At 52.9% G+C, this 22469-nt stretch overlaps 2 protein-coding genes across 2 annotated transcripts in view; one reads left to right on the top strand and one right to left on the bottom strand.

Annotated features, from left to right (window-relative positions):
• Positions 1-378: 378 nt before the first annotated feature.
• LOC118584573 (translation initiation factor IF-2-like) lies at positions 379-1189 on the bottom strand. Its single transcript, XM_036188864.1, has one exon. It carries the CDS (start codon positions 1105-1107, stop codon positions 379-381), a length of 729 nt encoding a protein of 242 aa, XP_036044757.1. The 5' UTR covers positions 1108-1189.
• The window catches only part of Jph3 (junctophilin 3), a 64483-nt gene continuing 43201 nt past the window's right edge, over positions 1188-22469 (top strand). Inside the window, 1 exon segment of the mRNA XM_036187193.1 lies at positions 1188-1612. Within this exon segment, the coding sequence (XP_036043086.1) occupies positions 1231-1612 (382 nt within the window). The 5' untranslated portion in view covers positions 1188-1230.

The raw sequence follows: 22469 nt of genomic DNA on the forward strand, positions 1-22469 counted from the left end.
CATTCCGAGAGCTCTTGTCTTTGGATTGATGGTCCAGGAAATGCATTTTCAATTAGTCCCAGGATGCTGAGGTCCAAGAATCAGACATTATCTCTTAGTGGGGGTGGGTAATGAGTGGAGAGAGACCTAATAACCGCGGAGTGGGGACCCCAACGAGCGACCGCTTCTGGAATGGGGGGATACCTGTTGGCCAAGGCACAGGGCTCAGGACGCACAGGATTTGGTGGCTTTGCTCCAAGATGCAAACGTGTGGCCCAACTTTCTATTAATCTTTGGTGGGGGGGGGGGTAGACGCTGTTCGCTAAAGGCGTGTTTTCCGAGGTGAGCGCCTCCCGGGGGACCCCCAGTAGCTCTGAAGGAGCAAGAAGGGAGTGTGTGTCACAGGGAGAAACCACCTGTGGTTTGCAGGAGCCTCGCCGCCGTCAAGTCGTGGCCAGCTCGGGCCACGGTACTGGCATCCCCTTGGCTAACGGGGTGGGGATCGCGCGGCCCTCCTCCACTGCCTGCGGCGCCCGCGACTCGTCCCGGCTGCTGGCCGCGGCGTGCGCTCGCGGTGCCCTGTTCCTTCCCGTTACGCAGTTCCTGTCCCTTTAAATCCCAGCCCCTGCCAGGGGAGGCTGGGGCGCGCCGGCCGGACCCCGGGCCGGGGGAGGGGCAGGGCGCCCCGGGGTCCCCTCGTGCGCGCGCGCGGCTGCCAGCGCCCCTCTCTAGGCGGCCGCGCGCCTGCCGGGGCCCGGAGCGCACGCCGCCGCCGCAGTGCCGCCGCCCGGCCCGGCCGGGATCGGTGCAGCCACGCGCGCCGCCGCCCGCGGGCCCCGCCGCCCGGGCCTGAGCCGCGCCCCGCGCCCTCCCGCTCCCGGGGCGCGCGGCGAGGGGCCCTGGCGGCGAGGTGGAGCCGCGGGCACCAGCCGCTCCCCCGCCCTGCGCCGCCCCTCCCCCGCCTCCTCCCGGTCCTGTCTCCAGCGGGAGCGCGAGACGCTGGTCAGGCTCCGGCGCAGCTCGAAAATGAACAATCGCCGCGGGCGGACCTAGACGCCGCCGCCGGTCCGCGCGCGGGGTCGCGGGCGTGCTCTGTCCTCCCCCCCCTCCTCCCCCGAAAAAGAGCATCGCAACAAAAACCAGCCAGCCAACCAAGACTCTGGTTTGTTGATCGCCTTGTTTTGGTTTTTTTTTTTTTTTTTTTTTTTTTTTCTTTCACCGCTTGCGGGATTCGCAAACCGCGTTACATGCATGTCCAGTGGGGGTAGGTTTAATTTTGACGATGGAGGGTCCTACTGCGGAGGCTGGGAGGACGGCAAGGCGCACGGCCATGGCGTCTGCACCGGCCCGAAGGGCCAGGGCGAATACACCGGCTCGTGGAGCCACGGCTTTGAGGTGCTGGGCGTCTACACCTGGCCCAGCGGCAACACGTACCAAGGCACCTGGGCGCAGGGCAAGCGCCACGGCATCGGCCTGGAGAGCAAGGGGAAGTGGGTGTACAAGGGCGAGTGGACGCACGGATTTAAGGGGCGCTACGGTGTGCGGGAGTGCACGGGCAACGGGGCCAAATACGAAGGGACCTGGAGCAACGGACTGCAGGATGGCTACGGCACGGAGACCTACTCGGATGGAGGTAGGTGCGGGCAGCGGGGGCGGGGGAGGAATGAGGACCGTCCCCCTCTTTTTCCTTCTGTTTATCTCCGGGAAGTTGAGCCTCGCCTTCCAATTGGGCTATGGGCTCCTGGGGCATCTCCTAGGTTCCCAGGAGGCCTCAGCGGGCCCCTGGCCACAGGTTGCCCCACGCTTGATGGGGACAGTGGCCCGTGCCAACCCAAGGGCTGGGGGCTCTCCAGCAGTAGGGCCCTGCTGCAGCAGCTGAGTCAAAGTCTCAGCATATCCTGAGGAGCAGGCCGGAGATCTGCACCTGCCGGAAGGCCAGGCCGGGCCCTCTGCCACCTCTGGGACCAGCCAAAGCAGGAGGGGCCTGAAGATAGACCCTTCCCCTTCATTGGTGTTGCCTGCCTGGTGTCCTCAGAGTCGGGCCCCGGTTAGCTTCTTGTTTTCCTGCGGTGCCCAGGGCCTCCCTCAGTCCTAAAGCAACCCAAGCCAATGGAGAGGGAGCTCTGGGAGCGCCAGAGGCGGGGGATGCCGACCAAATCAAACAGCAAGGCAATAAACTTCTAGGTGGTTGGACACAGGCTGTCGAAGCAGGCTGCTGAAGGGAGGGAGGGAGGAAGGAGGCCCATCTGTTTAGCGGGAGACCAGGAATCTGGCCGTTCAGTGGCTGAATCATTTTCACCTTTAGTTTAGGGAATCGCTCTGCGCCTCCGGTGTAAGATGCCACCACAGTCCGGGCAGAGCCGATTCCGGAAGCCAGGGGATTGTCAGTGTGACGGTTTCTGTTCAGAAGTCCTAGCTGGCTTGGCAACCTCTACCTTACCTGGACACTTCCGTGCCCACTCCTCAGCAGTGTTGAGACCTCGGGAATAGTTATAGGTCCTGGAAGTCAGACTCCAAAGCGGACTCTGCTTGGAGGCCCCCTCCCCCTCCAGGCGCTCATCCCAAGAGGCTGTTCTCTGCCTCCCTCTGGGCCTGGACGGCTTCGGATTTTTCGGGCATGGATGCCTGGGAAGGGAGTGAGATGCAGTAGTGACTTGGGCTTCTGCCGGGGATAGAGAGCTTGATGGAGCCTCTGTGTGTTCTCTGTGCCTAAAGCCAGCACCTGCTCCGGGCCACATCTAGGAGTGATCAGGGTTGGAAAGTAATTATTATTTTGGCTTATGCAACTGAAAGGCAGGGTTCGTTATTACCCAAAGAGGAGGCGGAGTCTGGGCAGTTAATTATATAATGCTCCTGCCTGTCTGTGCCTTGCCCAGCCCTGGTCCCAGGCGGCCTTTTCTGTACTGTTGTTTTTGTGGATAAGGCTGGAGAGTTTCCCTGACCCTGGGGCATAGAGGCCCTTCTGAGGTTACAGGCGCGCGTGGTGTGTGTGTGTGTGTGTGTGTGTGTGTGTGTGTGTGTGTACACGTGTACTCACACTCAGTCTTGGTTAGGTCCTTACAGCAGGTGTGGGTGACCAAGGTGGGTGGTCAAGCAGTCTGGTGTTCCCAGCAGGGATCCTTAGTAGACAGTTGTGGACCAGGGCAGACATCACTCAGGGCTCTGGATAGACTGTTCTGCACAGATAAAACTGCCTTTTAGAGGTATCTGCTCTGAAACAGCTATCGTGGTGCTCGGGGGTGACTGGACTCATCAGAAGAGGAAAATCCCAGAACACTTGAGGGTGGGGCTCTGCATCCAGGCCTGCCCACACCCCAGATATCTATCTCCATTGGCCTAAAGAATTCTTACCTCCCCGTCAACAAATGTTTATTGAACACTTACTATAGCCAGATGCTGTAAGCTCTGGAAACTCAGAAGCAGCAAAGCAGACATGATCTTTCCCAGAGTGTTCACTTAAGAAGATGGTAGCAATTCTCCATGGGGAATTGGGAGCAGGCACTGGGTCGGTCAGGGACTTAGGGCCTGGTGTGCTGAGATCATCCCCTAGATGACTTCCTGAGGATCTTAGCCCTCTACTGGGAGCTTTCCAAGCCTTTGGCCTCCTGTAGAACTTCTCTGAAGTACTGCTTTGAAGGTGTAGTCAGTCGGACCAGGGTTGTGTGTGAGCAGAGGTTCAGAGCCTAGCCTTGTGGCAGAGACCCCCAGTCTGGGGTCACGACCACTTGCACTACCTGACATTGCTCAGGGGTGCTCCTTTTACCCTGAACCCCTCAAGGGGATTTCAGTTCTTACCACTTTCCCTGGAATGCATGGCAGAGAGGAAGGCAATTTGGATCTGGTTTCAGGGCTGGTTCTCCAACTCTTGGATGTTGACATAGAATGACCGAAATTAAGCTGGCCCTTCTTGCTCTGGATGTTCAAGTACAGGTGTCCAGATACATTTTTTTCTGAACATGACCAGCTCTTTGTTCGGAAGGGGTAACCTGTAAGAACCCAGACACTAGGGAAATCATTCTATGAACCTGGGTGGGATGTGGTCACCTTCAAGAGCAGGTCAGGGCCTGGTACCACGTCCCCTTACCTGGTAGACACCCGGGCCTCGGCTGAGGATGACCGGTTCTCTTGAGTGAGAAGTCCCGGCCTCAGCACACCTTTGGTTTTAGACAGAGATTGGGGCAGATAGCAGCAGAACTCCACAACTTTTGCTCAGCGTCCAAGGCTGACTCGGAGAAGCGGTGGTTGTCATGAACAGAAAATGTATTCTGCATTCAGCTGCAATTGCTACGGAATCCGTTTTGACTAGGGACGCTTCTGCCAAGTCCTCCTCCAGCTTGCCCTCCCCCAGGCACAGTCAAGCATTGCTCCTGATGTGAGCCCAGTGAGTGACTCTGGAAGTCCGTATGAGGCCCCGGGGATGGGGTAGGGGCAGCAGGAGCACAAGCTTTTGGGGCATCGACCATCTGGTCTTGCTAGGGATCTGCTTTGTGACTTTGGGCAAGTTGCCTCACCTCTCTGATCTTCCGTCCCTTTGTCTTTGCAAAAGGATAATACCATGGAGTGGGCGAGGATGAGCTGAGGGTGGAGTCCCAGGCTCTGCCAGGAACAAAGTGGGCATTCTTTTTATCCTTACAGTTCACGTGCAGAGAGCATAACTATTAACAGCTCCTAGGAGAACCATCAGACAGATAGGACTGAGGCCGTACAGGTGATGGGAGATACTTACTGTGTCTCTTACACTTCCCATGTCACATGCTGGGCAGCAGAGACTTCGAGCCAGGAGCCTTGAGAAGAGCTGGAATTCTAAGTTAGTTTTTGTTTGCGTTGCCTTCTTATAAACTCCCTTTGTGAACTGCCTGTTGTCTCTCCCACATCCACTTTCCCATGCCGGGGGCAGTACCTCTAGGTTCAGGCGATCACATTGAGACCCTAGGACCTCCTTCCTTTCTGAAGATAAACAAGGCTTCCTCTAGATGCCTTGGACCAAAAAGTCACCCCCCCATAAACCCTCCCACACTCTGAGAGATGAGTCATCATACGCCCCGGCCTCCCCACTCCCCATACGAGCAGGTCCCGTTCACCGGCCCAGATTCCACAGCCCACACACATCACACACACCCACAGTAAGAACTCAGATCCACCCAGGCGCCTGCGCACACACAATACACCTGCCACCCTCGGATCTTCCTCCCTGTCCCCCGAAGCAGCCACATGTATCTCCTGGTTTTGTTTGCTCCGCCATAGCTGAGGGCCGCTGGGAGTCCCTGCTACCCTGTAAATGTGGAGTTCTGATGAAAAGGTGATGCAGCCATTTCCATTTTAAACGTAATCCTCTGGCATTGCCGCCCCCTGTGAAGAGAAACTGTTATCAGATAATACAAACTGAGTTTTTTCTTTTAGTCAGTACCAGGGTTTGAACCTAGGACCTTGCTATGTTGGGTAGACACTCTGCTACTGAGCTATATCCCCAGCCCTTTTTTTTTTTTTTTTTTTTTAATTTTATTTTGGATAGGGTCTTGCTAAGTTGTTTAGGCTGGCCTTGAACTTGTGACCCTCCTACTTCAGTCTCCTGAGTGCTGAGGATTCCAGGTCTGTGCTATACCATGCCCGGCTGCTTAAACTACCTTCCATGCTTGACTGTGAGGAAAGATTTGATTGAAAAACCCAGGTGCCTGGACTAAATGGTTACAACCAACCCATCAGCCCATCCACACAGATATTCTGCCCTGAGAAGCTTGGTTCTGAGAGGGAGTGCATACTCTGTCTTGGAAGATGAAGATATTTCCTCAGTCTCTTTTCACCACTGAGGGAGGGGGATGTTGACGGGCTCCATCAGGTGAAAGGAGGAAGGAGCAAATGACTAGTTCTTTGTTCCAATTATAGCTGAGAAAGAAGGGTTGTTGAGAAGTGTTCCCTCCCCAACCTCAGCCTCAACTGCTGGCACTGGGGACCTGATGTGAGCCTGGAGGATCATCAGTTCCCTTTAGAGTGGTATCTGGGAGCACCTAATGTGGACTCCTGGGTGACCTGATAAGGGGCTCTGCCCTGTCCTCTATGAGGACCTGGGCTAGAGAGAGGATGGTTCTAGAAGAGATTGTGCCGGTGTCCTGGGTGGGGGCACGTCTTCCTCAGCACCCTAGGTCTCCACAATTCTCAATGTATGGACATGCTTACAGATACTCTCCACAGCAGCCCCTCCTCGCTGGCCATGGAGGACATGCCACTGTAGAGGATTCTGATCTTTCTGGCACAGATGTTGTGTTTTATTTCTTTTGAGACAGGGACTTACTGTGTAGCCCAGACTGGCCTAATATTTACTCTGTAGCCTAAGCTGGCTTGGACCTTGCAGAAATCCTTCTTCTTCAGCTCCTAAGTGGAGATGCTTTTTTAAAAAATGCTTAACAAGTTTTTAGTTTATCATTATTATGTATATATGAAGCGTGGGAAAATGTGGGTGTGTACATGCCACATTGTGTGTGTAGAAGTCAGAGGACAACCTTCTTCCACATTTATGTGGACTCTGAGAATTGAACTCAGGTTATCAGGCTTACATAGAAAGTGCCTTTATCCATTCAGCTATCTCACTGGCCTTAGTGTTTTGTTGTTGTTGAGACATGGTCTCATGTAGCTTTGAATTCTCTGTGTACTTGAAATGATCCTTTAATTTCTTATAATCTAGCCTTGACCTCCTGAGTGCTAGGATTACAGGTACGGGTCACCACACCCACTTTATGTGTTGTTGGGGATCAAATCCAGGGCTTCTTGTGTGCCCTGCACACACTCTACCAACTGAGCTACATCCCAGCCTTGGAGTCCATTTTTATTTTTAAAAAGCATTTATTTGTTTCTTTGTTTGTGCCAACCTGCGTATGTAGAGATCGGGGGACAGCTTGCAGGAATTGGTTCTCTCCTTTCACCATGTGGGTCCAACAGAATGAACAAATCATCAGGCTTGTCAGCAGGCATGTTTACCCAATGAGCCATCTCTGTCCTGTGTTTCAAATTGAGCTGGGTTGGCTCCTAAGGAGATGGACCTGAGGACCTTCAGCACCTTGGAGAGCGCCCTAGCTCACGGATTGCTCTGGTCTCAAGTGCCAAGCAAGTGACTTTCTGGGGCCAAACCCAGTGGGCTCAAGAGTAAAACCCTTGGCCCTGAACTCTCCTGTATACTGTGTGCCTAGTCTGTGTGTCTACCACTCTGCCTACTGTTTATGCTTCAAGAAACATGACCAGTCCAGCTGCTGGGCTGTCTCATCCTCTACTACATACAATACACCCTACTCACCTTCTAGTGCTGTCTAGTGGGTGAGGGAGGCTTCAGGAAGACTGGCTGCCCTAAGTACAATCCAAGGTTTACTTCCATCTTAGGTTGTGTGCTGGGTTCATGGAATGTGGCCAGTGCACAACCAAAGGCAGATGGAAGAATTGTGCTTTCTCTTTAGATTGGCCTTAATGGATTAATCACCTAGACCAGTCCTCCCATCCCACTGGCCTTGGCCTCTAGCCACGTGCAACCATTTGCATTTAAATCTAATTGAATGCAATACAGCGTAAGGAGTCAGCTCCTTGGTGCAGCAACCACATCTCATATGCTCTCTGGTTTGTGGAGCAGTGGCTTGTGTGGTGAACAGCAGAGAGAGGGACTGTTATTGTCACTGCAGAAGGGCCTGGAGGATGTGATGGCTTGGAGTGTTCCCCTCTTACAGGAAGGGGTATTGCTGGTGATCACTGTCATGTGTCCAAGGACTAAATATTGCCGGCATGTAGCAGTCACTCAGTAAACTTGAAAATGAAGGTAATGTAGTTTCACCATTGTTCCTGGTGTTCATTTCCTCTGGACAGCTGGAGTATCCAGATGGAAACATCTCCATTAAGATGCGTGTCTGTGGTCAGCCTCACATTTGGCCTCTGTCTACCATATCCCTGTTACAATATTTTATTGCTGGCTTGGACAACCAGCATTTGAGACGAGTCAGTGGTACTCAGTGAACACATAATGGTGATAACGGTCTAACAGTGAAATGCACTCATGTCTGGAGATGGTTCTGGACTTCCGCTGAGGAAGCACTTTCTTGTAGAGTGCTGGAAAGAGGAGGTACTTGGCTTCCCTGCCTGCATGAGAACCACCTCTCTGATGCTGCCCTCCTCAGCTGGAAGCATCCAGGTCATCAAGAGGCTCTCACAGAGGTCTTCCTGTGTTCAGGACACAGTGTAGCAACAGGGGCTGCCTTGTAATTGGCTGCACTTGTTGGCTGGGCCTGGCTGTGTGCAGGGTGTGGTTTGCAGGAGCAGAGGGGATGAGATAAAAGAAAGACAGAAACAAGAAATAGGGTGACATGATCTCCTGGAAAAGCAAGCCATCTGAATACAGATGCAAACATATGTAATATAACTTGGAGTCTGTCCTTCCGGACTTTAGGGTTGCTGAAGGGCAGTCCCTCAAGGCAGAATTCCATGTGTATCCTGAAAGAGCGGCAGAGACCTCCCAGGACAGGGAGGCTCCAGCTGTGTTTGTAAGTCCACCCCAGGTTCTTAGCTTTAGGAGAATCCTCTGCTCCTTCCTCTACCCCCTAGTCTCTGTGGTGGGGCATTGACCTCATCCTGCTCAGCAGGTGCTGTCTCCCCACTTCCCAGAAATGTCACAGGTTGTCACCTGAATCTAGGAGGGACTGACTCCAAGGTGCAAACACTGTCCTGAGAACCAAGACCTGGTACTTCCTGCCAGCCAGCGAAGCATGGGCTGCCTGTCTGAGTCTAGGCCTGCGCATGTGATAGAACCAACTGGAAGAAGTGCCTAGATACAGATTGTCAGCCTTCTTGAATTTCTGGGCTGGGATATCACTCAGGAATGTAGAAGACATCTTACAGAGCTCAGGTGAGGCTGATGCCAACCCAGGGAATGCTCTGAGAACCACAGTTTGGCCGGGTGCCTCCCAGTTCTGCTGCATACTAGAATCACTATGTCTGGTCCTGGTGTACTCATATCTCAGCCTAGTACATAGTCTGTGTGGAGTGCTTTGTGGAACACCATTAACTGGGCTCACCCAGAAATGCAGGTGAAGGGGTAGCTGAGCCCTTGGATGCTCCATGATTTCCCCATGGAGGCTGATTTCTGCCTCCAAGGAAGCCCTGTTGGTCCAGAACACTCCAGTTTGCATCAGAACCCTGTGAGTACTTCAATCTCTGGTGGTGCCATGGTCTTATTTCAAGGCTGTGGAAATGAGACTCTTAGGGATAGGCATCCCAGGCTGGTGTTGGAGAGAAGCAGATAGACCCCAGGATGGTTGTAGCAGACAGAGCTGACCCTGAGGGGCTTCCTTTAATATAAGCAGAGTAGGGTTGGGGATTTAGCTCAGTGGTAGAGTGCTTGCCTAGCAAGCACAAGGTCTTCTGTTCGATCCTCAGCTTCAAAAAAAAATTGTTATTTATAAGCAGAGTAGACTATACATTTCTAAGCACAGTGGCTATGGTTTAGTCTCTGCCACTGTCTTCAGGTGGCCTTCTCTGTGGCTGTTTTGATGGATAGCTAATTTTGATTGTAGACTTGATTGGACTAGGAACCACCTGGGGCACTGGTGTATCTGTGAGAGCCTTTCCAGGGAGGGCTAATGTTGGAGGGCAGACGCCCTGAATGTGGAAACCATCATCTCATACTGAATGAAAAGGAAAAGAAGGTGAGCCTTCATCTCTCCCTCTCTGCCTGGACTGTGAGCAAGCAGCCCCTCTCCTGCTGCCACAGCCATGACCTCCTCTCATAGACCTGTGACCATGTGCACTGCCTCACCCAAAGTGGGGCAGAGTAGACAGTCACGGCCTGGAGCCCTCAAAACTGTAAGCCAGAATGCGTAGCCAACATACTGCTCCCTTCAGAGAGATTAGAAAAGTGAGGGCCATGGGGGTGTGTGGCTTACTGAGGTCACGTGGTTGGTGGACAGCAGAACCCAACTGGTTTCTACACTATCTCCACCCTCCCCTGGTTTCCTGGTGGAGGATCATGTGTCAGCCACCCCTGTCCTTCATAGATATGGGATCGGAGTGGTGAGGAGCTGTGGCTGTGGTCTCAGCAGCAGGCTGATCTCTGGTGGGGCTTTGCCCAGTAAATGCTAAGCCCCTTGACAACACCGCTCACTCTCTGGCAGAAACATACAGGCTCTGCAGACTTGCCCTTCTAGGTGTTCACAGAACCCCAAAGAGGAACACTGTGCTGGCTGCAAATTTCTGAACCTAGACTGCTGGGTCTCATCTTGCAGAGTGAGGACAAGAACAGGCCAGAGCCAGAAGGTACCTCCAGGAGAATAAATCTGAAAATAGGGATTGAGGCCATGTGACAGAGGCCGATTTTGCCCCCCTTGCATCTCCACCAGGCACCCCACTCCATCTCCACAGCATAGGGTACCCAGCATCTTTCTTGGGCCTGCACCTGGTCCCCAGCTTGGCAGCATGGACCTGAATGTTCCTGACTTGGGTTGCATCAGCAACATCCCAGACCTTGGCTGCTTAGTCTTCAGGCAGGGAAAGCAGGGAACCCCCCCACCCCATTTTGCAAATAAGCAGCAGATGCTCCAAGAAGCATGGAAACAAGGAAGGGCTGGGCGAGGGACACAGGCTTGCCCATTGGGGGGATTCTGGATGGGCTGCTTGTACTATGTGCAGGGTCAGACGGTGGAGCCCTCTACTACTGCTGTGCTGAGATCCATCAAGGACTGTCGCCCCTCAGGAAGCACCTGTCTCCTGCTTGTTGCCCCCGGGAAGAGGAAGTGTTCATTTCAGGAGGAGCCGTGGCCAGCTTCCCCAGGAAGGGTTTCCAACACAGAGGAAGGCTACGGGAGCCATCCCAGGAGCTCCTTGTGGAGTTGCCTCTGAGGCAAGCGTCATGGTTAGTTTTTTGACACCTCTAACTAGAATCACCTGACAAGAGGGAACGTCAATTAAGGACTTGCCTCCATAAGGTTGTCCTGTGGGCAAGTCTGTGGGGCAACTTCTTGAGCAGGTGGTCCTGGGTGCTGTAAGAAGGCAGGCTGACTTGATACAATGGGGAGGGGCTAGGCTCTCCTTCAACTTGGTATGCCAGACTTTGTTGACTACCATGGGAGGCCTTACCCACTCTGAGGAGTGGATGGGGGTAGAGTGGGAGGGAGGTGAGGAGGAGGGAGAAAGGGAGGGAGGGGGAACTGGGGTTAGTATGTAAAAAAAAATTTTAATCAATAAACATATTTAAAAAAAAAAAAAAAAAAAGGCAGGCTGAGAAGCCATGTAGAACAAGCCGTTAAAGAGTGTTCCTCCGTGGGTTCTGCCCTGACTTCCCTTGGTGATAGATGTGACAAGGAAGTGTAAACTGAGTGTGCCCTCTCCTCCCCCGAGCTGCTTTTGGTCAGTGTATTACCACAGTAACAGAACAAAAACCAACACATCGGGCGTCACAGCCCCACGGGCATGCTCAGGTACTGGTGCGGGTCGGTTTGCACCCCGAGAGGGAGAAAATGGCATTCTGACCTCATTTCTGATGAGAACTTTATTGAGATACAATTCGCATAAAAGTTCATTCTCTTCCAGTGCACGTGGTAATGCTGTTGTTGTTGTCTTTTGTTTTTAGTGTTTTCTCGGTTGGGTCCTCGTCACTAGGTCTCTTTTTCTTTTTCTTCCGTCTCTCTGTATACGTGTGGGGTGCATGTATGTGGCAGTTGAAGTCAACCCCACGTGTTCCTCCTTAGGTGCCATCCTTGTTTTATATGCGACAGGGTCTCTCACTGGCCTGGGCCTTGCTGGCTAGGCGAGGCTGGATTGCCAGTGAACTCTAGAGATCTGCCTGTCTCTACCGCCCACAGTAAGGCATTACAATTGGGTGCTGCCATGCCTGGCTTTTCTGTGTGGATTCTGGGGATTGAACCCCGGCCCTTGCTCTTGCAAGGCCAGCGTCCTAACAACTGAGTAGGGTCTCACCGTAGCTCAGTCCTGCCTCGGCCTCCCCAGTTCTGGGATCACAGGTCTGTACCACCTGTGGTCAGGTCCAGCCTGTCTGGAACACTTTCTAGCTCCAATCATCTCTGTACCCTCCTTCATGCCTGCTGACCATTGGCCTGCTTCCTGTCCCCAGATTTGCCATTTCAGACACGTGGGATCATACCTGTGTGCCCCTATGTGACTGGCCCTTTCACTGAGGGTGACATTCTCAATCCTCGGTATCAGTACTTCATTCTTTTTTTTCTGTCTGAGTAGTACTCCATTGTTCGGTGAACACATGGCCCATCCTCTGCTGGGCCTTTGCATTGGCCTCCCCTCACGGGAGTGAGTGGAGCTGTGGTGATTCTATGTGTATGTGTAGTTTCAGTTCTCTCGGGGTGCCAGAAGTGGGCTCTTGGGGTCCTGTGGGGTGACTGGCTCTTACCTTTGGAGGAGCCAGCTGCACAGCTGCTGCGCCGTCTTCCATTCCTGCCTGCGGTGTGTGAGGGCTTCAGTTCCCCGCAGCCTCACCCCAGGCTCACCCACACCTGTTATTACTGCCCTTCAGACTGCAGCCACCCAGGCCCACGGTGTCTTGCTACGATCTTGTTTAGGCTTCCTGCGGGGCTGGATGTTGGTGTCTCTTCACATGCAGTGCGTGCTACTGCCTGGGTGTCTGTCTGTCTGCGCTGTCTGTTTAGCTCTTGCCTGTTTTTAAATGGTACTACTTGTTTTATTATTGGCTTCTAGGGTTTTCTGTAGATTGTGAGTGCTGGTTGGGAGGGAGGTAGACTGCTAGGCACACAGTGGGTTGATTTCTTCCTCCCAGAGCTCCCAGCACCATGCCAGGCAGGCACACAGTGGGTCCCCAGCAAGTGCTTACAGTGACAGACTGACTCAGGGTCACTGCTCAGGGTTTGTGGTTCTTGTCATTAGAGGCTGTGACACAAACCAGTTGGCTCTGAGGATGGATGTACAGACCCAGGACTGTTTGGCGGTTTGGAGCCCATGTTGGTTCCTTGCTTGTTGTGGGTGGAGCAGAGGACTCAGGAGGCAGGGTGGTGCTGTGACATGGAGAAAGCCATCTGTGGAAGTAACTTGGGATGGAGAATCAGGATGGCGGGAGCAGGGCTGGTGGGAGGGGCTGGTGAGCCTCCTAGCCTGCAGAAGGAGCCTGGGACACTTCAGGGAGGGTTTGTGGCCCACTTGCTGGACCACACCAGTCAGGGCTCCTGCCTGATCATCTCTGTGAAGGACCTGAGGGACTGCACCATGTCCGGGGCCCTGGGCTTAACCATGTGTCTCTGAGAAAGTGCAGCAGAGAAGCCACAGGCAGGGGATGATTGGGCTGGAGTTGGCTTCAGCAATACCCACCCAACCATGAGGTAGCTTGCAGAAGCAGCATCCTGTCCTACTAGCTGAAGGAGCAAAGAGAAGAAATGTGTGAGCCCTGGGGGTAAGCAGCAAGTCAGGGAACAGGAGCTAGGAGAGGGGGAGGGGAGGAAGAGACAGGTGGGTGACCCAGTCCTCCTATCAGGACCAACTTTGAATTTCTCACTCCATTCTTTATTTTCTGGTATGTCTGTGCTTGAGAGCCTAGGAGGTATGTGGGTCTGCTGTGGAGGAACAAGACAGAGGTTCAGAGATGAGGCCGTGGCCCAGAGTGTCATGGGGTGTAGGTACAGCCTAGGAACCTAGGGCTGTGAGCTGGGTGTTCCATGGCTTCAGGAAATTGCTTGCCTGCCTGCCTGCCTGCCTGCCTGCCTCAGTTTCCAGCCCCTGGAAGGGCTCCTCAGGACTATGAGCACTCAGTGGAAACTGGGTCCCTCAGTACCAGGGAATGTAGCCAGCTCCCCACAGGGCCATCTCCAGCCCTGGCCCCAGGAGGTGGTGGGCTTGAGTCTTTAGAAAGGACTTCTATCTCCTAGGTCCCAGGTGGAGCTGGTACCCTGGGGAGATGGCTACCCTGAGCAGAATAAGGTAGGGGAGCTGTGGTAGTCCCTCAGGACCAGGCCTGGGATGGGTTCTTGGCTTCTATGAGTCAGAAGCTGGTAGGCCTAGGTCTGTAGTGATGCTCCTCCATGTCACACCCGTGGGCGGGTTTGCTGACCTGCCCTAGGCCTTCCTCTTCACTGACTGTCTCTGACAGATGACCAACCCTTCCATAGCCACCAAGGTCCCTCCATAGAAAAGCTCAGAGTCCTCCTGGCCCCTGCCTTGCAGACACCACCATGAGTGAAGATTTGGGCTCATTCCTGGAGTGAGGATGTGTTGTAAGGAGCCACTGAAGGGCTAGCGCTTTGGGATTCAGGTGTAGGGGGAGGCCCTAACCCATTAGGGTTCACTCTGTACTGGTGCTGCCTGAAAGAGAGGCAGCTTTCTAGAGAGGGAATTGTGGGGAACAGGGCTGTGATTGGCTGGGAAGTATCTGTCCTTTGTTTTTGCTGGAGAGGGATGGTTGGTGTTTGTGGGTGGCACAGTGACCTGCTTTTGCTCATTATCCTGATATTGGGGTGATGTCTGCAGTTGATGCTCTAGAAAGCATTTTACATACAGAAAGATGTTGATGGAGGTCAGGGGCGTGGGGGTGGATGTACCATGGGGGGGGGGGTACCACAGGTACTTAGGTGGCCAGTTGATCCCCCCCCTTTTTTTTTTTCGAGACAGGGTTTCTCTGTGTAGCTTTGGAGCCTTTTCTGGAACTCACTCTGAGGCCCAGGCTGGCCTCGAACTCCCAGAGATCTGCCTGGCTCTGCCTCCTGAGTGCTGGGATTAAAGGCGTGCACCACCACCGCCTGGCCCCAGTTGATCTCTTCTGCTGATGGTGTTAGGGTCACCTCAGGCCTGCACTCAGCACACTCCCCCATCTCTTTGCTGCCCCTTTCTGGTTTGGGATTTGAGATCAGCCTCTCAATGAGCACTCAGGCCTCCATGCCTCTCAGGCAGTAGCCAGAGAGAACCTCTGTGCCCAGAGACCTCTGGAGGACCCAAGATGGCTGGCCTGAGCTTCCTGAGAGCCAGGCTTTCTTCTGACTTCCCTCACCAAAGCTGCCCAGTCCCTCAGCCTCTCCACATGGATGTCTCTTTCCCAGGCTGGTGCCCATTGGGGCTGCAGGGGCAGATGTAGGGTCCAGCCTCTGCTGTCCTCGACACAGTGCATCCTTGGCTGGCTGCTCCAATGTCCGGCAGGGTGGGTGTGAGGCTGATCCCAACTTCATAGCCAGGGCGGGCCACCTGTGCAGTGCTGTCCAGGGTTGTTTGTGTCCACTGGGACTGGATGTGCCATCTCCATGGAGGACAGTCACAGTCTGTCATCAAGTTGATGCCTGTGAAGACAGAATGTGATTTTTACCCACTTCTCTTGATTCTCTCTCTCTCTGGAAACCCCACATCAGCCCCTGCCCATCCTACCCCTCCTGACTAATGGCCAGCCAGATCTGAAATCAGAGACCAGTGCTGACCTTGGCTCTAGTCTCATCTCTGCAGGGGACACATGAATCCTCTGGGTTGGTTTTGGGCATTCTGTGAAGGTTTAGGGGTGTAGCTGTGCCATGCCCCTTGGCTGCAGCACAGCTTTCTGGGAAGTCTTATCCTGGGTGGTCTCCACAGAGCCCCAGAACAGGAATTGAGTAGTTATGAGCATAGCAATAATAGGAGGTCCCTGTTTGTTCCCACTTCTAAAATAGATGGGGGGCTTTGATGACCAGCAGAGAAGGGAGCAGGACCCCTTCACCCCTTGGCCAGGGCAAAGGAAGGCTGTTGCTGCCTCTTCATACTAGGTGAAGCCCGAATGAGGCCCAGCATTCCTCTGGTGCAGATGGAGGTTTTCCACTGACCCATGGCTTAAGAGCAAAACAGACAAACCAAAAACCAGCTTTGGGGCTGGAGAGATGCCTCGATGGTAAAGAGGACCTGTTCTTGCAAAGGATCCAGGTTCAGTTCCTGGCCCCCATGTGGCCGCTCATAATCACTTGTAACTCCAGTGCTAGAAGATCTGACACCCTTTTCTGGCCTTCCAAAGGCACCAGGTACACATATGGTGTACAGACACCCATGTGCATAAAATAAATGAATTTTAAAAAATAAACTCAGTTGTATTGGCCTAAAACCTCCACCATACGCAGTTCACTCATTTATGCTGCTCCATGAGAGGTGGTGACACACATCGGTAATCCCAGCACTTGGGAGGCAGAGGTAGGTGGAGCTCTGTGAGTTTGAGGCCATCCTAGTATCCAAAGCAAGTTCCTGGACTGCCAGGGCTGCGCAGAGAAACCCCATCTCAAAACAAAACAAAAAACAGAAGCATAAAACATTGCAGCTTGACGGTTTCTACAATACTTCTGGAGTCATAAGCCATCAGCTCAGGCAGTTTGTCCGGCAGTTTCACCATCTCAGGAAGAAACCTTGACCTAAGGTTCATGTCTCAGCCCCCGGTGGCCACCTGCTCCCTGTCTTGTGGCTCTGCCCAAGCCGGGGGTGGCCCTGAGCAGCTGGTGTCTGTCACTGACTTTCATGTGTCCAGGGTTCATCCACATGGTGGCATGTAGCCGAGTGTTGTTCCTTTTCATAGCTGAGTAATATTCTGTCACCAAGATGGGCCTCACTGACCCTGTCCTTCATTCAGTGGTGTCTCTGTGGGTGGTTCCTGTCTTTGGGCTCTTGTGGACATCACTGCTGTGGACAGTCATGTGCAAGATGTGTGTGTGTGTGTGTGTGTGTGTGTGTGTGTGTGTGTGTGTGTGTGTGCATGCATTGTGCTTTCTTTTCTCTTGAGTAGGTCTCCAAGTATGGTGGTTTACTTCCTGTGACTGTAATGAATAGCTGAGATTAATCAAGCTATATAGAGAGAAGGCTTGGAGATCCCAGACCACTCTTGGCCTCCATGCCTTTGGGCTTGTAGGAAGGCAGCATTCCATGGTGGGAATACCATTTGCCTCATAGTGGCCACATGAGAGGAAGAGGCAGGTGGACCCTATTATAGCCTTTAAGGGCACACTCCAGTGCCTTAAAGATCCTGCCACCTCCCATAGCCCTCTGCTAGGGATTCTACCTTTAACCCCTGTCCCCGGTGTCATCTGATTCAGACCATGGCACTAGCGTGGAAATGCTTGTCACAGGGTGACTGGAGGTTGAATTATTTGAGGAGCTTCTGCAGTCACATCTTATGTTCTGGAAGCTAAACCCTCACCAGGACCCTGTTTGGAAAGAAGTTTTAAGGCGATGAGAAGGGGTTACCAAGCATGCGGTGCAGAGTAAGGAAACCCACGGTGAGTGCTTAGCTGCCTCCTTCTGGCACAGGCCTTTTCCTGTCCTCCCCCCATGCCCTGCAGCCCAGACCTTGAGTCATGCCAGCTACCCACTGAGAGTCTCTGGACCCTGGGTGCTGAGGATCACAGCCTGCCATGTGCACAGTGAGCAGAGCCAAGGTCACTGTGGGTCACACCTCCATCCCTGAGGTTCTGAGTTGCCAGCAACGTGCTCTCCATCAGATAGAGGGAAGCTGGAAAAGGGTGTTAAGGATACAGGGAGTCTCTGAGGTCCTCCACAAGGAAATAGAGCCCCCAGGAACCTACATGGGGGCACACAGAGACCCTGGGACCTCCGTGGGGGACATACAGAGACCCTGGGAACCTCCATGAGAGGCATACAGAGACCCCAGGAAGCCCCATGGGAGACAATACATACAGACCCTGGAACCTCCATTGGGATACACAGAGTTCCCAGGAACCTCCACAGGGACATACAGAGACCCCAGAAACCTCCATTGGGGACAACACACAGAGACCCTAGGAATCTCCACAGGGACCTCTACAGAGGCATACAGAGACCCCCCAGGAACCTCTACAGAGACATACAGAGACCTCCGGAACCTCCATGGAGGTCATAGAGACCCCAGGAACCTCCATGGGGATATATAGAGATCCCAAGAACCTCCATGGGGACATACAGAGACCCCAGGAGCCTCCATGGGGATATACGGAGACCCCAGGAACCTCCATGGGGACATATGGAGACCCCAGGAACCTTCATGGGTACATATAGAGACCCCAGGAATCTTCATGGGGACATACAGAGACCCCAGGAACCTCTATGAGGGGCACACAAAGACCCTTGGGACCTCCATGGTTACACACACAGACCTTGGAACCTCTGTGGAGACACAGGGAGACCCCGGGGACCACCATGGGGAAACACTGTACTTCTCTAAGCCTGAAACTGCTGTGAAAGTCATGTTAGGTTTTTACTGGGACAGTGAAGAGCATCTCTGCCGCTCTGGTGTGGACAGTGGGCAGCCAAGAAGTGTTACTATGAAGTCCACATGCTCAGGCCACGAGGGCGTAGCCTGTCATTCACAAGGCTAACTGCCACAGGCTTGTGCTTCCCCAGGCAGTGGTGGACCACACAGGTGGACCTCAAGCAGCATGGACCATGTGCTGTTCGTGGTTCCTCTTATTCAGGCAGCGTGGGGGTGAGTATGGGGTTGTGTTCACAGCTCTACTGGGCTCTGTTTTTGCCCTTGACCTCTCCTGACTCCATGTTTGTGTTATGCAAACATGATGCATTTGTACTCCAAAGTGGCCACCTTCTGGTCCCCTTCCTGCTTCCTCCATATGCTGTCTGACGCTTCTCTGGTGTCTTCTCTGCCTCTGGTCAGTCTTCCTTTCTCCTCCCGTCCCCAATCCCTTCTGAGAACACATGCTCCTACATGTGCACCCACAGTTTATGAAGACTGTAAGTGGTAGACTGAGGACAGTGGTGTGCATTCAGGCAAGCTGTGACACCCAGGTATGCCACGTGCCTTCAGAGGCTGACCTCTGCCTTTGTAAGTATGTGGTTGGTGTCAGATCTTCAACACCCTACCCCAGAAGACAGAGAGCTTCAGGCTCTTGCTCCCCTCCCCTCCCCTGGCCATCCCAGAATTATAGCACAACTCAAAAGCTGAATCCATACTCAGTGTTTTTCATCCTTGCGACTGCAAGCTTGATTACTGCTGAGCCAAGCAATGTTCCCCAATGTCCATTTTCCATGCACACTTTGAGTTAGCAATTGACTCTTTTTTAATTGCATTGTTTTATTTAAGTCATTGGTCAGTTTTCCCCCACCCTCCAAATGCTCAATAAGAAAACCTTTGGATGCAGCCTTGCTCTTCTCACACCTGTCAGTCTGTCTGTCACTACGCAGATTCAAGTGGATCTTCTTCCAGGTGGATTCCTCCTCTCAGTGCCTTCATCCCGGAGTCCTGCATCATTCCCACTTGATCACCATGTCTTCCTCTCTCTTCCGTTCCGCCCTCATTTTGGTGGACCACATCCTGCAGTAGCTTTCTGAGAAAGGATGCCTAGAAGATCGAGTTTCTGTGGCTTGATCACTTGACTGACATGTTGGTGGAAAATGCATGTTGGTGACACGCAGATGAAAAAAAATCGTTTTATTCAGAATTTGTGCCACGTGGGGGCGCCAGTTTCACACTCGGGGAGCCTTGCTGCTGTGCAGCCCTGTCTGCTGCATAGTGTTTGTTTTGTCTTTGTTTTTTGGAGGCAGTTTCTGTGGGTAGCCCTGGCTGTCCTAGAACTCCCTATGTAGACCAGGCTAGCCTTGAACTCAGAGATCCGCCTGTTTCTGCCTCCCGAGTGTTGGGATTAAAGGTATGCGACACTGACCTATGTCTCTTGTATGCTCCATTTTTGTGTCTTTCTGGAAACTTCCTGCTGCATGTCCTTCCCTTTGCTGTGCAGTGACATGGGTCCTCAGTCAGGACACCCAGGCCCTTCATGTCCTGGGAGACCAATCATCTCTGTATTTGGTCTTTTCTTTTGTGCTTTCTTGGGACTTCATCTTGGGGCTTCCTGGATGCAACTTTTGGTTCCTGCCTCATTGTCTTGCCCACTTCTTTTTCCAGCTTCATCTCCTTAAAGAGTGTGTGTCCACACAGTTCCATTCCTGGGTTGGAGGGTTCACACTTGTCCTAGGGATCAGGTGAACACACTTCAGTCCACAGCTAACTCCAGGAGCCATAGCTCTCCAGAGCTGCACAAGGCTTTAGAATGTCACTCTGTGGCTGGTGATAACAAGGATGTGGTCATTCTCGTGGCCTTTTCTGAGGACAACTTCTCAAAGACCTTGAGAAAACCTTTCTTGAGACTGAGAAATTTAGCTCTAGGGATGTGTCCTAAGGAGAAAGTGTGATATTATGTATGAATATCAGCCATTGTAAATAGACCACGAGTGGGTGAGGGTTTAACTTGGTGTGTAGCCTGTGTGTGTGAGGCCCTGGATTCAGTCCCTAGAACCATAAATAAACAAATATAGAGTAAGTAAAACAAAAAATAAGGTCGGACCTACAGGTCAGACCCAGTGGTGATTTCTGTGATAGGAGAGAGACATCCATGTAGTGTCTTAACACAGCCATTGTTAATGGTGGGAAGAGGTCTGCTGTAAAGGAAAAGGTTCTAGAACATGATCTTACTATGTGTGCTATGTTAGGCACAGTTTCTCTACCTCCCTGTCCTGCCTTTATTCCTAAGACATTGGAATGTACTTCTCTGATAGTAGGAATCACCCCATCTCCTCTGAAATCCTGACTCCATGGTCAGAGTTGGGGCCTTGGAGTGTTGTGTTTCTCATTTCAAATACAAACTCAGCAGATGATTTCCATACTCAGGGATAGCACCACTGTGTCCATAATGGTCACTTAAGAGACCTTCTTGGCACAGTCCCCTGCTGTGACAGTGCCCTGGTATCTTCTTTACTCTGGGTGACATGGACTCAGCCTTTTCCCCAGAATGGTTGGGAAAATCACTTCTTGGCTGAAGCCCACAAGGCACAGCGTGAACCCTCGGTGCCATGCACTCGCTGGCCAAGACAGCTGACAGGCCTATCCTCGTAGCCTCGGAGAGCATCCCATTGGCCACTGTGGGCAAAGGGCTGCTGGGCAGCAGGCCTCCTGTCCTTTATGGATGAGCATGGCTACAGTACAGGTTGGAGGCCTTTGAAGGAGGGATGTTTACACCTTGTCCTCAGGCCCCCAAACTTCTGAGGAGGGGTCCCGCTCGGGTCCTCAGACCAGTGGCTTCCAACCTTTGTAACAGTGGACTGAAGGGCAGGTCCCTGGGTCAGCTGCCTTCCCTGAAGGCTTCCATCCCAACCCTGCTTTGAGGATGCATCATGACCCCTGTGGGAATTCAGAAGTCTGCCCCTGCTTCCAGGTGGGGTGGATTCCAATGTGCTGCCTGTAGTAGGACCCTCTGCATCCTGTCCCTTCTCCCTGACCCCACCCCATGTGTGACCATCGTGGATAGCCACATCTCAGGCTCTGCTCTGGAGAAGCCACCTTGCTACATTGCTGACCACTTTTCCTTCTCTTCCTTTCCCCTTCTATTTTGTTTTTTGTTTTGTTTTGTTTTTGTTTTTGTGATCGGGTCTCACTTCGTCGTCAAGCTGGCCTCAAAGATGTGATAATCCTCCTGCCTTAGCCTCTGAAGTACTGGGATTGCAAGCATGAGCCACCATGCCTGACTCTATTTTCTTTCTCTGTAATCCTTGGGATGGAGCCCAGGCGCTCACATGTGCTAAGCATGTGTTCCGTCGCTGGATTGTGCTGTGGGCCGTCAGTTATGTTTCATCGAGGATGCCACAGTTCTGGGCAGATTTGTCCAAAGCCCTGAGCAGATTGGCTCTTTGTGCATATCTGTCCTCTGCTGAGAGCCACACATCAGTAGAGAGCTAGGTGCCTGCAGTGTGGAGTTGGTACCTGGGTAGCCAGGAAAGAACGTTCTGGGCCATTCAGGAACCTGGTGCTATCCTGGGCCAGTGTAGTATGTGGACGGTTGGTCCAAATGACTGATGTGTGTTGCTACTGGCTAGGGAGAGACATGAGCTGGGTTGACCTGGAGGGGTTGAGTGGGAGCGCTTTGATTAAGGAGACACTCTGTGATCTCAGCCTCCATTAACCCAGTCTCCTTAAGCCTAATGAGGCCAGGACCACTTGACTTGGGGGCTGTCAGGGGAGAAGACAGCTGGGGGTAATGATGGTGCGTGGACCCTGGGTGGGGCTGCCTGGCTCATAGCTGACAATGGCATTCATTTGTCTCTGTAAATGAGGAAGGAGTCCTGGGTGATAGAGAATAGGGGTGGGGTAAGGGACCAGAGGAGGCTGCTGCTATGAACTACCACTCATTTCACATCTGAAAAGAAAGATCCTGGGCCTCTGCGTCTTTAGAATCACGAGAGACCCAAAGTTGTGCTGAAATCATTTGGCTTGACACCCGATGCCTCAGAATGATACCGGTGTCTGCCTCAGGGCATCCGCTGCAGTGGTGATGAGCCCTTCTGCTGGGTTCAGGTTGGTTCTACACGGTGAGGACCGCTGGCCTGCTCTGAAGACAGGGAAGCTGAAGGGGTCCAGGAACTTGCCTGAGTCATACAGTAATAGCTGAGCAAGATGGAGGAGAGGGGGGGCCTGAATGTCCCTTGGCTGTTTTTAGCAGGAGATGGTTCAGTCAGTACAGTGCTTTCCACACAAGTGTGAGGACCCGAGTTCAATCCTAGCG

Source organism: Onychomys torridus, chromosome 5 (genome assembly GCF_903995425.1).
Source record: "Onychomys torridus chromosome 5, mOncTor1.1, whole genome shotgun sequence".
Taxonomy (NCBI): Eukaryota; Metazoa; Chordata; class Mammalia; order Rodentia; family Cricetidae; genus Onychomys; species Onychomys torridus.